We start from the raw sequence: 15,032 nt of genomic DNA on the forward strand, positions 1-15,032 counted from the left end.
CCGACGACGGCCATATTATTTTCATTATCGAGTTGTTCGTTCGCCGGGTCTGCTAGGTGGATTCTGGTGAATGACACATTTATTTTATTTTTAAATTCTCTCGTTTGAGAGGTAAGTTAATATATTAATCATAGTGAATTAACTAACAATTAATACAAGTTACATAGTGTTAATATACTTTTCAAATCTAGATTTCGAAATTGTATGCTTCGTTACAGATACTTTCCATTCACACCACGTATACCACCTTTCCCGGGGTCGTAAAAACTTAAAGGATTCAAAATGCAGTACAACAGTTTTCACAATCAACACCCAATGTAAGTTTTGTTTAAAATACAAATAATTAACGCTTTTTAAACATAGTAGGACATTGTAAACCAAGAAACTTGAATGCGGATACGGGCGGCCATTTTGTGAAATTCACTTTGTTCAGCTCACAGCTGATAATCATGGTATCTAAGCTACAAAGGTAGCTCCTCATGTGTTTTTCTTAATTTTGAATAGAAAAATAGAATTTCTATAATAATTACTTTGTCTATATGAAATAGCAGGATACATTTATCATGCATAACTATCTACCATGCGCGGAATTATTGACCTTCACAGTCGTCCATTGCGTAGGTAGCTAATATCCAGAATCGGTATTTATTTCAAAGGTCTTTAAAACATAGGGTTTGTTTGTATAGTGGGGAGGCGCCAATTATAAATTATTTTTTTTAATGAAATAAGTACCTTTAAGTCACTGATTACCAAATGCTCACCATGCAATGTTACACATGTACATTTCTGGAGTGTATTCATAGACCTTAGCTACATAAGTTTTGTTCATAAATAACTATTTTTAAAATAAGTTTATTACCAGTTCGAAAATCATTGTCTAATAGTTTCAGGCCTCGGTTAGATCAGAATGAACAATTCGGTAAGATGCCTTATCTCAATCGAATGTACGAGTTTGGGGGACCTAAGAACTTTGCTCCTAGAAACAACATGGGTAATAAAAATTTTAGACCCAGGAATGATTTTAATGGAGTGAGACCAGATTTTAATGCTAACCGAAATGATGATTTTGGGGGGCCTAAGGAATATAGGCCAAGGAATAACTATAATAATCAAAACATGCAAAAGAAAAATGAGTATGATGGAGAAAATGCGTCAGGCAGTAATAATATGCAATTTTACAATTCTAAAAATGATTTTGGGGGACCCAAACCTAGCTTCCAGAAGAATAACTTTGGTCCTAAAAACTACAATAATCCAAACGGGTCACCTACTAATGGTCAGCAGCAGCAGTATATGCAAAAGAAAGCCTATAACTCTAACAACAGTGGGCAATCACAGGACTTTAATGATCGTAAACTACAAAGTCGCAAAGCTAAACACCCAGGTGATGGGTTAGTTAAGCCTGTATGGGACATGGGACAGCTTGAAGAAATTGAGAAGAATTTCTATAAACCTCATGCTAATGTAGATGCCCGTTCTGAAGAGGAAGTCCAACAATTTAGATCAACAAAAGAAATAACTGTTAGTGGTAATAATATACCTAGACCAAATCAAAAATTTGATGAAGGAAATTTCCCTGACCACATTCTAAACACTATCAAAGAACAGGGTTATGAAGATCCAACTGGTATTCAGGCACAAGGATGGCCTATTGCTTTATCTGGTCGTGATATGGTTGGTATAGCATCTACTGGTTCAGGAAAAACCCTTGCTTATATGTTACCTGCTGCTGTTCACATTGTTCATCAACAAAGGATCCAGAGAGGTGATGGTCCAATTGCCTTAATTCTGGCTCCAACAAGAGAATTAGCTCAGCAGATTCAATCTGTTGCTCAAGCTTACAGCGCACGTGGTTGCATAAGAAACACTTGTCTATTTGGTGGATCACCTAAAGGCCCACAAGCTAGAGACTTAGAAAGAGGTGTGGAAATTGTCATTGCTACTCCTGGTCGCCTTATTGACTTTTTAGAACGTGGAACCACAAACTTGCGCCGCTGCACATATTTAGTTTTGGATGAAGCTGACAGGATGCTGGATATGGGATTCGAGCCTCAAATCCGGAAAATTATTGAACAGATACGCCCGGACAGGCAAGTTTTGATGTGGTCTGCCACATGGCCTAAGGAAATTCAAGCCTTAGCTGAAGATTTTTTAACGGATTACATTAAAGTTAACATTGGCTCTCTAAACCTTTCTGCAAATAACAATATTAAACAAATTATTGAAGTATGTGAGGAACATGAGAAAGAAGCAAAACTAAGCAACCTTCTAAAAGAGATAGCTTCAGAGAAAGACAATAAGGTCATTGTTTTTGTTGAAACAAAGAAGAAAGTAAGTGTAATGTTTATGTTCGTTTATCAAGTTCTATGTAAATATTTTGACTTAATAAAATATTTAATTTCAGGTTGACGACATTGCTCGTGCTGTTCGACGTAACGGGTACAAAGCTCTAGCTATTCATGGAGACAAGTCTCAACCAGAGCGTGACGCAGTGCTTACAGAGTTCCGTAATGGTTCTACGACCATATTGATTGCTACCGACGTAGCTGCTCGCGGTTTAGATGTCGAAGATGTAAAATTCGTCGTCAATTTTGACTATCCTAATTCCTCTGAAGATTATATTCATAGAATTGGTAAGGGTTTTTTTTAAAACTTAACGTTTGAATAACTTTTCTTAAAAACCATATTTAATATATTTTGAGTTCTAGAAAAGACATGCATGCTGCATTCTTATGTAAGATAGTAAAACATTCAGAAAATAGGCAATCTCTATCATTGTTATTTCAACCGTATGTAAATTTTATATATTTATTGATTAGGCCGCACGGGGCGATGCCAGCAATCTGGTACAGCATACACTTACTTTACAAGTGGTGATGCTCGTCAAGCTCGTGCTTTAGTTGGAGTCCTAAAAGAGACTGGACAAAACCCACCCACAAAGTTAAATGATATGGCTAGAAACAACAATAACAGCTCTGGTAAGATCCATTTATATATATATATATTTATTTATTTCTACCTTATGACATTGAGAGAAATAATATTGTTGATAATTTCAACAGGACGTAATCGTTGGCAGCAACGGAAAGAAAACAACAGTGGATCTAGTTCACCACGCCAAAAGAGTAACCAGTGGAATAATAAAATGGCAAGTGGTGGTAGTGATGATGGTCAAAACTCTATTCAAACCCACACATTCACTCAGCAACCACCAAGATTTTCCAACCAAACTCAAAATAACCAGGGCTATAGACAGAACAATTATCAAAAAACTGTACCCTTCCCAAGTCCTAATGTTTTTGATTCAATGGGCACATATCAAGGAGGTTACAATAATGGTTATCAAAATGCCTACAATAACCAAAATGGGTATGGTCAAAGGCCCTACAATAATACACGTAATAATGGACAACAATACCGCAACAATAATGCAGGAGGCAACAAATCCAGTGGCTCAGGATCTTCATTTGGATCACCCCCACCTCACTATGCTGCTGCACATTACCCGCAGATGCATCCCCACCACCAGGATATGCTTGGTATGTTTTAAACTTGGTATTTTACTTAAATGGTGATTTAAATGTGTTATGTGAACTAGATTTATCAGCTTTTTATTATAATTATATATTTTAAATTTGTTTATAAGGTGTTGTCAATGTTAGCCTATGCAATAATTATAACTTGTTCAAATTGGACCAAAATATGTTACATATCTAATAGAAATCAAAAAGAGATATATGTGTACTTAATAAAGCTGGTAAAGTGTTTGAATTGAGTACACTAAGAGAGTTTTTGAATTACAGGTGGCAAGTTCTATGGCGGTGGCGTAGGTGGTGGCGGGCCATGCGGTTACCAGGCAGCGGTGGGAGGGGGCGTGCCCTACCCGCATCTGCCCCCCGGCCCGTTGTTATACGCAGCCCCCGTACAGCAGTAAACACTCTTACTAACAATTATTATTTAGTTTTTTAATTAATTAAACATTGAGGATTCTGGTAACTTCATATTTCAAGGTTACATATTATAGTTTTGTATTAGGTATCTTAAGTTTCATATTTCTCAACTTTGCTCTTCATTGACTTAATACTTAATTGGTTTGGAGCTCTATTGGGAAATGGGTTTTTTCAAAGATCTGAAGTTGCAAATTCTGTTTTTCGAAAATGTTCTAACTGACAAAAGTAATGACGGTATAATCTCCATGAAAGTCATACTTGAATATTGAAAGTAAATGTTTGTGAATCTTTCAGATCAATTTCAATTACTAATTATTCATAATAAGTGTGTTAGTTTAAGGGATTGTTGTTTGTTAGCCATTAATTTTAGGTTCCATATTTAGCACAAAAACATTACCAAGTTTGTACTAAAACTTTAAATTTTTAAATCATTGCTTTCTTTACAGTTAGTTAAAAGTTTGGATGATATTTATAATTGTTTGTATGGCTAACAAAAAACTTTCCATTGGTGGTTTTTAATGAGCAGAATGTCATATCCACCATTTAGATGTAAATCACTATAACCACAGTTAAATTCGTCATTAAATTTGAATTATTGTAGTACATGTATTGTTAGTTCTTCTGGAAAGATTGGTTTTCAATATATGAATAATTAAATTTAATGATTGTATTTGAATGTGGTAGTATTTAGAGTAGTCGGTGTCGGTACCCTCTATGTAACCGGGTGCCTTTCGTTTTAAATGTCTGTATGATGTACGAAATGCACGAAACATATAGAAGATGAGTGAAATTATAGGGAAGGTTTGCTAACGTCGTAGTATCTGAATAATATTTTATATAAATTATTTAATTGTTAATGATGATCTTATTATCCAGTGAAAATGAGGGACAACTTAGAGTAAGAAATTTAAAATGCTTTTGATATTGCAGACAATCTGTATTGCCAGATAAAAACATATTTCCTTTTTTAATGTGATATTGTCACATTGGGTCAAGTTTATTTTATATGAAATTAGATCTATTGAGTATTATGCCTAGAAGTATGAGTCTACATCAAGTCGATATAGACATTAAGGTTTTGGATTTTTAAATTCCTCATTCAAAAGGTTAGAAATGTAAATACATGCATTTAACATAGGAAGATTAATATATTTTGATCTTTATAGATGACCTATAACAGCGGATACATTCGTTTCTTAGAAAGATAAGTGGTTTCATTTCATCATATTGTTTTTCATTATTTTTGTAATTGTATCTCACATTTGTATCTAGTAGTTAATTACTGGAAATTCTTTGTACGTAAAAGGGTTCTTAGAGCTTAAATGAGCGACGTCAATTGGTACAAAACACAGCTGACACTTTGCTGCAATGTTCCAGAGGCCCATTACTGTCCAAAGAGTAAAATAATCTGTGATATTTCATAACTGAAACCTATCGTTTTGTTGGTCAATTGTTAATACATAAGAACACTTCCTTAGTTTGGAAAGTGACAAAAATATATTTTTTTAACAATTTGAGCAAATTACACAGACATTTGACTATAAAGCTTTCAAGTCATTCACAGATAATAAATAATATATGATAGCTGTAAGGTTTACTATTTTATTGTTATTCAGTTTAGTTTCACAATTTATCTAGAGGTGACAAAATTGTACCAGTTCAAAAGGGACGTAATAGTTATTATCCTAATCCTACTATAGACTACATCTCGAAGCATTGTTGATGTACGTTTAATGCACACGGGTAGTGGGGGAATTATGAGGGGTTAACACTATGTGGGCCTCGTATGGGTCATGTCGGATACGAGGTTTAATTTTTATGTACATTATAAGAGAAAGACTGCATTGATAGAGTATAATTATGCATAATTTCATCTCAAAGATGAGCCTTCTAGCCTGTCCTGCTGTTAGTTTGTGAAAGCTGTTATACAAAGATAATTTATTGGAATTAGGGCGTTCGGGCTAGAGTAGATAGTGCGTATAATATCGGCAAACGTGTCGTGTCGAGTACGGTCGCAGACTTGCAGGGAGCTCCTGTATTTATTATGTACAAAGTACTGACCCACCTCTACTAAACAACTGTGATAATAACACTAAGTAGCTTAACAGGCAATTTATATACTAGTTACGTCCAAGGGAAGGAATGACATCATATCTGACATATTGTATTGTGATAATAAATTTTAATCAAAGACGCGTATTAATACTCTCATCGCGTTATTGATAACTTTTCTCTAAATAAGACTGATTATGATTATTTCTATTTGAATATTTTATACTCGTTCCACTTTGACTGAGTGAAGTAAAATGTCTATTTATATTGGTAGTATCTCGTGCTGTGTGTTTTCCCTCAAATTTATTATTCACTATGTTGGATATGTGTCAAAATGTCTTTCTAAAAGGGTCACCAATTTGAATTTTAGGTATGATTTGGTTTGATAAGTAATCCTACTCTTTGTTGTGATGCTAAATATTACTTGTGTTATTTACATAGTGGCAGCGACAGAGTAACGTTACAAAATGATTTATTATTTGTTGTTAATTTGCAAAATTTTATTTATTCAACCAGAGTCAACTATTTCATAGGCATTTTGTAGTTGCTATACTAATAATTTATTTGGAAAGAAAACCATTTGACAAAAGTATAGATTTTTAAGTATGTGGCAATGCAGATCTTCATGAATTCTTAAAAGAGTTTAAGACAAATTCAAACGTAAAATGTTTGTATGAGAAATGGAGGGAGGCTCCATACATAACTGTCCCAAAGGGAGGTCTTCTGAATGTTTCTAAGAAGTGCATTTCTTCTATGTAATACAGTATTAAATTCCGATTAATAAATTGATGTAATTATGCTGGCATTTTATTATTTATATCCTATACTGAGTTAATCACCTACGAAGCTATGCTTCAGTTATAATGGCATATTTAATTTTTTAATCTCAATATTCTAATAAACTCGGCTTTGACTGAAAACTTGTTAAAATAGTCTTAGTAGTTACTATAAAGTAACAGAAACACTACTGTATAGTTTCATTAATAACTTTTCTTTAGAATTTTTCCTTATGCCATCTATAATTTTATACTAAACATTTTGCCCAATGTACACGCAACGAGTTCATTCATTCCGTTGGATTACTAACATAGTTTCCAAATCCCTCAATAGATGTCGTTACGCGATCACGTCAACAGTCAAGCTTTCGTATTATGGTTTTTTGACGTTTAGGTCTATGACTTGTGTCTGTCCGATAAGGTGATAAAACCTTTTTTTTACTGTAAGATGTTATGTTACAAAAAATAAACTATATTGTGATATTGTTTTCGAGTGACGTGAAGAAATTACAATTGTATTCTAGTAAAATACATACATACTGGGAAAAAATCCTGACAAAAACGAGGTCAACTTTTAAGGAAATCTCCAAATTGAATTGGTAATATTACTAAAACCTTACCACTTATAGTTAGTATATAATATATAACACTAATATGGCGTATCTATCAGTTAGCGTTTTTTACTAAATGTTATTGATTTCGTACAATATTATCTCAGACATAACCCAACTTTCACAAAATTATACATATTCCTCGTAAACGGCCTTGAATCTAATCTTGCCAATGTCGATAGATACACATTTTATTATTTAAGAAAAAATAAAACACGTTCGTGAGCTAAATGGTGAGTAAATAATTTACTTTCAGTAGGTATCGAAGTCTTTAGTAAAAGCTAAACAGTAAACAGTTGCCTAGTTGCCAACGTAACTTATGTAGTGGCCACAATACAAAAAAAGGTAGTAGGCACCGTCCCCTTAACATCTTTAATTCATAAAATGAGTCGTAAATGCTACAAATGCTAGATTTTTCTAACGAAAAATGTAACAAAAGCTTTTTAATGCAAAACCATTGTACAGATGTCTAGACAAACGTTAAACTCGTACAATGTGGGTTGGTTATGAGCAATACAACCATAGCGTGAATCAGGTCTAGGACCTCTGCAATTTAAGAAAATAATGTAAAAATGATTTATTCCATGTAATAAAATAGTCAAAAAATATTTCATCATACATTTTGGGAATGAAAATATGTATATGCCTATTTAAAACCACATAGGGTGAACGTGCCAGTTTAAGTCCAATTGGAGACTTCGTAAATTTAAACATCGACTAACTAAAATATTTTTGACATAACATAACTGTGAGACAGTACAATATATTTTTTATTCCGGTATATGCTTTTCTCTAGCTATTATTATGAATATGAGGTTTATTTTATTAAATACAATTATTTTTATTTTTTATTTAATTTGCATTTTTTTCTTAATTGCTAAAAACTGCTAACTTTTACTATAATTATTATTTGTTTCTACTGAGTATTATATGTTTATTTGTTTTTTGGGACTGAGGCGCAAACATAGCTGCTGTGGTCTCTGGCAGAATGACCAGCGCTGCGGAACAACTCTGCTCCTCAGCATAATGCTGAGCTAAGGCCAATTACAACCACAGCACACAGTAATAATAAAAAGTAAAATTAAATAGTAAATTTAAGCTTTTATGTTTATTTTTTATTGTGAGAGATTCAGGAAACGAATATGAGATATTTATTTAGATCTGCAGTTAAGTATAAGGAAACATATTTCGTTTACAATCAGTTAGGCGGACTCCAAAAGATAACATTATTTTTAATAAAATAAACATTAAAAGTACAATACTTATTTTTATATAAAGCCTTATTTGTTATAGCAAGCGTTATAAAAACTGTTCTACTTACGTTTCAATAAGATTCTGAGATGCATTTGTTTTCGAAGCTATTTATAGTCATCGAGTTTCGAATAAACAAGGTAACAAATAGTATCATGACGTATAACGACTTTAAACACGATATGGTGATCAACTTTCTAGTGAGAGTGTCTTGAACCAAATAGACAGGCACGACCGGGGTAGTACCACTGTCTCACAGAAAACCGGCGTGAAGTCTTATCGGAATTGGTGTGCTCGGCAAGGCAAGACGGTACTACACTCTGGGCCACTGCTTGCACCGCGAGTACTCGTGAGCCCTCTGACATTGATAGTGTCCATATGCAGCGAAATCACTTAACATCAGATAAGCCGCGTCATCAACTGCTCGTTTGGCCCCTGTTGTATAAAAAAAATTGTGTTTAAGTGTTCGTAAGTGGTCGGTAAACTGGCTTGTTCACCCTACAATACGTTTCTCTCGTAATATATGTAGATACGTGTTTAAATGTTTTCGATGTCGCCTTAGAGTAAGATTCATAGAACTCTATATGAATCTCAATTTACATTATCTATCTTATCATCTGTGAATAACGGCGAAAGACGATATTAAATTCGAAAAACAAAATATTAGTCTCTGTGCAGTTTTTTTTTACATTTATTGGCTTGGTCATTTAATTTGACATTATAATTCTTTTTTCAAGTAAATCTATAGAATGTCAGTTGCAAGATATACATCTATAGACACCCATTAATTATGTATTTTGTTTACATATATATTAAAAGTTAAAAATTATAGAAACGTTTCTGTATAGGCGTGTTTTTTAGATTTAAAATCATTTTCCAACTTCGATTTCGTTCCCTTTGGAGTAGACTCTTAGGCCGTAGGGTTAAAGTGCACAGGCGCAAATTATTATAGGTTTAAGTTGGCATCACAGAGCTGGTCCTTTCCTGGCTCAACGAATAAGTATCGCTATACAGTGAGAAAATGCTGCCAGCGTTAAAGGTACACTGCCACAGGGACCAAACTTTAATTTTTTTTTAATTTTTTTTAAAATAATTTTTATTATTACTTTGTAGGTTAAATAAATGATTCTTTTTTATTTAGAAATGTTAACATATGCGTTATTTTAGGTTAGCAGAGTACGAGTCGTGGCAGCATGTCTTCAAGTAGGTGAAGGTGTCTGAGATTCTGATACAAGGTAAGAATAAACACAATTATTCATGATTTCTTTGTGGATTAGGTTAGGTTAGGTTACCTTTTCGAACCAGCAACAATTTGCGTGAAAGTTTCAGAGTGTCTCGTATGTCAAAAACGTATAAGATTTTACTCAATACTGAGGGCCTGTTTACCCAAATTACGAATCGTAATTACCTTTTTCTATACAGTTTCGACTCGTAATAAGATATTGAAAAGGCGTGAATGATATAAAATTATTATTGTTTACAAAAATTTAAATTGAAAACAACAAAACCGTAATACTTGAGTATTTATTTTGTTGTTTTTAATTTACTTTTGATTTACGGGATTACTATATATAGATATAGCGTGGCAGATTAATGTACCGTGGATACATTGTTAAGTACCTCCATTTTTTTTTAAATTTAGTTTAGGCGAATCGCTCCAGATAATCGTTAGATTATGAGACAGCACGTCTAGGACATAAAAATGAACCATATATGTATATGTTGATCTGACGCGATTAGGTATTCATCTTCTAATAATGGCAGCGAGTTTGCGTCACATGCAAATTGTCAAACCATATGGAGAGGTCTTTTAGGTTCACTTAACATCCCCTTAGAAAATCTGAACGCTCGATTAAAAAAATTTTCTCATTTTCAACCGTTACGTACGACTACCCTCATTATACACACAATTAGATTAACATACCTACATTATTCGAAATACGTAGGACATGGATGTTATCAATATCTGACGCGCTCGAGTATGACCATGGAAGTTTATTTTAATTTTAAATCTATATATTTTTAATATCTTAGCTTTGCAACTCAATCGGTAAATCCCCATTTAGCATCGTGGGCTTCCCTATTACAATAAAAACATTTCTCTATAAGTTAGATTAATATATTCATTTATTGATAATCAACTTTGTCATTACCATATTTCTGTTCAATAAAAGTTTTATTTATTTATTATTCGCTTTATTCAAGAATTAATTGTTCAAGTTAATTTATAGTCCAAAGCGGATACGTAGTACGTGAGACATTTCCTTTGTAAAGTGAAACTAGTAACAACCTTCGGCATGTACCATGTGTTTACAAACAAAACAACGTGACCGAGGTTGTAAATGCTTCTCCTCCATAATTGCATTCAATGCGAGGCCGATACTCTATGGTTTCTCTTATGATGTAAACACGTAAAATTGATCATAAAATGTATATTTAGATTTTCCATTGTTTATTGTTGTGTGATACTCGTGCCTGATGATATGATATTTGCAACTCGGTGATAGAAAACGTTTAATATTTTGTCTTGAAACAGAAACTAAAAGAGTAAAACAATATTCAAATAGTAAAAGGCAACAAGCTAGCTATCTTTTCAAGTTTTTATAGACCACAGGGCAGGCAGGAAGCCCAGCTGAAGTTAAGTGATACCTCCGGCCACACTTTTTTTTATGTAATAGCAGGCAAACGGGCAAGAGGCTCACCTGATGTTAAGCGATACCGCCGCCCATGGACACTCACATCGCCAGAAGGCTCGCAAGTGCGTTGCCGGCCTTTCAAGAATTGTTACGCTCTTTCCTTGAAGGACCCTACGTCGAATTGGTTCGGAAATACTTCAGTGGGCGGCTAGTTCCACATAGTGGAACGCGGCGAGCCCACGAGACACTATGCCAGAGGGCTTAAAGTTTAGAAAAGTGGTTGATATGTCAAACATATCAACATTATACCTTAATGGTAATAATAGTGTCTATTGTGTGTGTAAATAATTCCTAATGAAAATCAATAAAATAGCAGACAGTACAGCTTTACGAGAGTCGAGTGGAATACCGTTGTACGGTAAATGAGACTTGCAACTTTCTACGTTACATAACGGTTTTGCGTTCATTTTGGAATGTAATGGTGTCATAATCACGAACTGTCCGATCACAAAGGATACCGACTGTAATTGTCGCCGAATTGTCGAAATATTCAACAAATAACTGCGTTAACAATATTGAGCTGTTAATCTTGCTGCACCCACCGAACTTTTGATAACTCTGGAAACATAATAACCTTTGTTTAAATTTATAATTATCTTACAATTATATTTACTTAACAAAAATGTTTTATTAACAAATATCTCAATATGGTGCACGGTAAATGAAAAATTGAAACAATTGAATGAATGGTAGAGTGAATTAGAGGTGTTTCACTAAAAAATAGATAGGTTCTATTTATAGAAATGGAAAGCTAAGTGGAGTAGACGCCGGTTGCCCTGCAACGAGGGCTCTCGGAATGCCAGTTCGTTGCGCAACTTGTTTTGACGGCAGAGAAGTTACTTCATTCGCTACACGTCTTTTGTTTTGTTTGTATTACAATTTCCACCTCTCGACTCATTCGTTTTCATGTCAAGCGACAGTTATAGTTGGAATCCGACCTCAAATAAAATATATTTGTTTAACGAATATCTGGAACTCGAATGACCCGAGTAATTTAAACAGATAATTGAATCTTAATGATGCCATTGTAAATATAGTAATCTGTAAATAAAAATTATTCTTGTACTGGTGATCACGAAGAAATCTGTGAGTCGCACGCGTTGCCTCTGTGTCGAGTGCCGACAGCCTTGCCGTAGGCGATGTTTTTGCAAAACGATTGCACCATCTATTTGCAGCTGCCACGGTTTGCTTTGCACTGTTGTTGTTTATTCAGCGTTATCTTACCTACTGTACTTAAAACATGACCTTTCTATTATCTCGTAAAACTTTACGTTTCTCTAAACTTTATTTTGGTTGAGATTTTAAGTTATGTATGTTTGTGTTTATTATTAAATTTCATTGTATCGTGCCGATGACAAACGATTTTCATATATGTAATATTTTTACTTTGTGGTTTGGTATTTTCAATGTGATGTACCTATTCAGTTGAACTCATATGTTAGTCGGCTTTTACTGGGTTTCTCCTCAAGTGTCATAATATGTTTGTTAACTCCTCTGTTTATGTACTTATATGTCTTCTATTTATTTGGTCATAATTAATCTGTCTTCAGAGATATGACTATATATATACTCCCGGATAAATTTATTTTATTACAGCAGTATATTGCAATTTTACCACTGATAAAGCTATGCTTCTACTTGCAATAGGTAGCGTGGGTTTGACTTATAGCCTTCATTTTATCAGTAGATATATTCAGACAGAGATAGTAAACATTCAAGAATAAAGTATTTATAGTCCAAAAGATAGCTGTTGACAAACATATAAAAAATTGCCTTTTTTTCAGTTTCAATCACATCATATTATTACTATTTAAACTAAGAGAAAATTTATAGAGAAAAGATTTGGGTTTTTGTAACGAACTAATTACTGAATCCATTTCAAAAATTCCTTATAGTCATTTTACAAAATTTATATAAAAGCACATTCTTGTGAATCCAGTTCGCGCTACAATACATATTAGATTTAATTATGGAAAGTAATTTATCACCGTTATTATTGCAGTAATGATTTTTTAGTTGTTTGATTTTTAGAATCAGGAACATTTATTCTCAATTCTGAAAACGTCATATTATAATGGATTTTTAATGCAACGCTCTGTTGTTATATCACGACTGTAATTTCCTGTTTGTATCTGTTTATTTCGATCGTCTGTTTTGTTTTCAATGCTGCTAACGATTACTTAAGTTGTTTTTGTTGTTCGCTGCCGTTGCTCAATTCCAAAGGTCGCGACAAGGTCGTGGCGCTGTCAGTCACCGCGTATGTGCCTTGTAACTAAAGCATTGAAGTAAATTCTATTCATAACCTACCGTGAGATATTTTTAACATTCACTTGATTATTGAGTTGTGTACTGTGTAATTATAAATAGACAAAGGAACTTGAATGTCCCACATTATGCGTCGTATCTGCAGTTTTCTCAGTACTTCCGTATGAGATTTTCTCACAGTCCCTGTGGCTGGGAAAATGTAACGGACTTAATATAAACTTTCACTTGTTATTTAACCTTTGTGAAGTCCATTTTATTTTTAGCTATTGAAGTTAGCTGAGGTGAACCTGGTTAGGTGACGTTGCGTTTAAAAATAAACAATATTTAAGATGTTTCAAACCTCATTACCTCATGCGATGGATATTTTTGCACTGGATTCTATAATTAGGACAAATATATAATAAAGGACAAGAGGGTGAATGCTATTATAATTGGGAAGCCTTAGGAAACAATTGTACGTAGGACCCTTATTTTCTATAAAGATATTGATTTAAGCAATAACAACGATTTGGCACAGTTTATTGCCAACCTACACTGCGCCGGCAGTTTTGAAATCGTGTCACAAGATCGCGAGCTAACACTGACGTGGTTTCACGCGCCAGTCATGTGCTTGGGTACATTACGAGTTAGATTTCATCGTAAAGACGATAGCTTTACATAATTTACTATACATCGCATGTTTCAGCTGTTTACTTCAGCATAGATTCGATTCTTACTTGTCTATGTATACGTTGTTGAGTTTAGACTGTATATTCGTTCATTACTGCACTGCCGCCAAGACCCTAAGTAGGCTAAGGTTGCTAACATACATTTTTCTTCAACTATACTCACGATACCTGTGTACCTGATACGATACGAAATCACGCTGACTAACCTTATTATTATTTGCGATAGACTTTAATAAGGTATCTCTTGTTGTTGGAGTTGGTAATTGTTACAAAAATATGTATTTTTCCTCTATGTAAACTATTTGATGCATTACCATTTCATATACAGAAGGGCGTAAACAGGAAAAATTTACGTACGGCATTGTTTAGTGAGTTTGCATAATGCTTAAAGGCTCGATTCCCAGAGGGCGTTCTAGTTGGTCTACTGTAATAATTGTTTAGTGTGGAAACTGGGTCATATCTAAGCTAACCTTAACCGCTATTATAGTTTTAAATAATTGATTCTATTCTATGAAATAAACGTCAAATAATTTGTGTTGGGTCTGTTATTATTTAAAAAATATTTTACGAATTATCGTATTGTTTATATAACGCCACGTGAACAATTTTTGCTGAAAAGAGTACCTATCTCGCTTGAACCGCCAATTTTTCGAGTATTTATAATAAATGTAGTTCTCGTATCAAAATTCTGCAGCTATATTTGTATAAAATAGAAGAAACTTAATAGTATGTAGAGTCTCGTCGGCCCAGATATCGGATGCAT

The 15,032-nt window shown here is 33.8% G+C and overlaps 2 protein-coding genes across 3 annotated transcripts in view; both read left to right on the top strand.

The window, feature by feature from the left end:
* Window positions 1-6,799, top strand: LOC123710475 (DEAD-box ATP-dependent RNA helicase 20-like). 2 transcript variants are annotated; one of them, XM_045662397.1, is made up of 7 exons: window positions 1-111; window positions 219-317; window positions 885-2,331; window positions 2,405-2,633; window positions 2,820-2,978; window positions 3,063-3,539; window positions 3,804-6,799. In XM_045662397.1, exons 2-7 carry the CDS (start codon window positions 283-285, stop codon window positions 3,932-3,934), a joined length of 2,478 nt encoding a protein of 825 aa, XP_045518353.1. In that variant the 5' UTR covers window positions 1-111; window positions 219-282; the 3' UTR covers window positions 3,935-6,799. The 2 variants fall into 2 exon arrangements, with proteins under 2 accessions (XP_045518353.1, XP_045518354.1); XM_045662398.1 differs by having other exon boundaries at window positions 891-2,331.
* A 406-nt stretch (window positions 6,800-7,205) lies between these two features.
* Window positions 7,206-15,032, top strand: part of LOC123709279 (3-phosphoinositide-dependent protein kinase 1) — a 39,065-nt gene continuing 31,238 nt past the window's right edge. Inside the window, exons 1-2 of the mRNA XM_045660471.1 lie at window positions 7,206-7,377; window positions 9,808-9,875. The gene's annotated coding sequence lies outside the window, so the exon portion shown is untranslated. The remainder of the gene's footprint in view (window positions 7,378-9,807; window positions 9,876-15,032) is intronic.

Source organism: Pieris brassicae, chromosome 5 (genome assembly GCF_905147105.1).
Source record: "Pieris brassicae chromosome 5, ilPieBrab1.1, whole genome shotgun sequence".
NCBI lineage: Eukaryota > Metazoa > Arthropoda > Insecta > Lepidoptera > Pieridae > Pieris > Pieris brassicae.

What these genes read in the sequence shown, in the direction of transcription:
- LOC123710475 (XM_045662397.1), top strand. Translation starts at nt 283, where the DNA reads ATGCAGTACAACAGTTTTCACAATCAACACCCAAT. An exon ending in AGATTATATTCATAGAATTG is followed by an intron (nt 2,634 to 2,819) that starts GTAAGGGTTTTT and finishes TTTATTGATTAG; the next exon opens with GCCGCACGGGGCGATGCCAG. An exon ending in AAACAACAATAACAGCTCTG is followed by an intron (nt 2,979 to 3,062) that starts GTAAGATCCATT and finishes TAATTTCAACAG; the next exon opens with GACGTAATCGTTGGCAGCAA.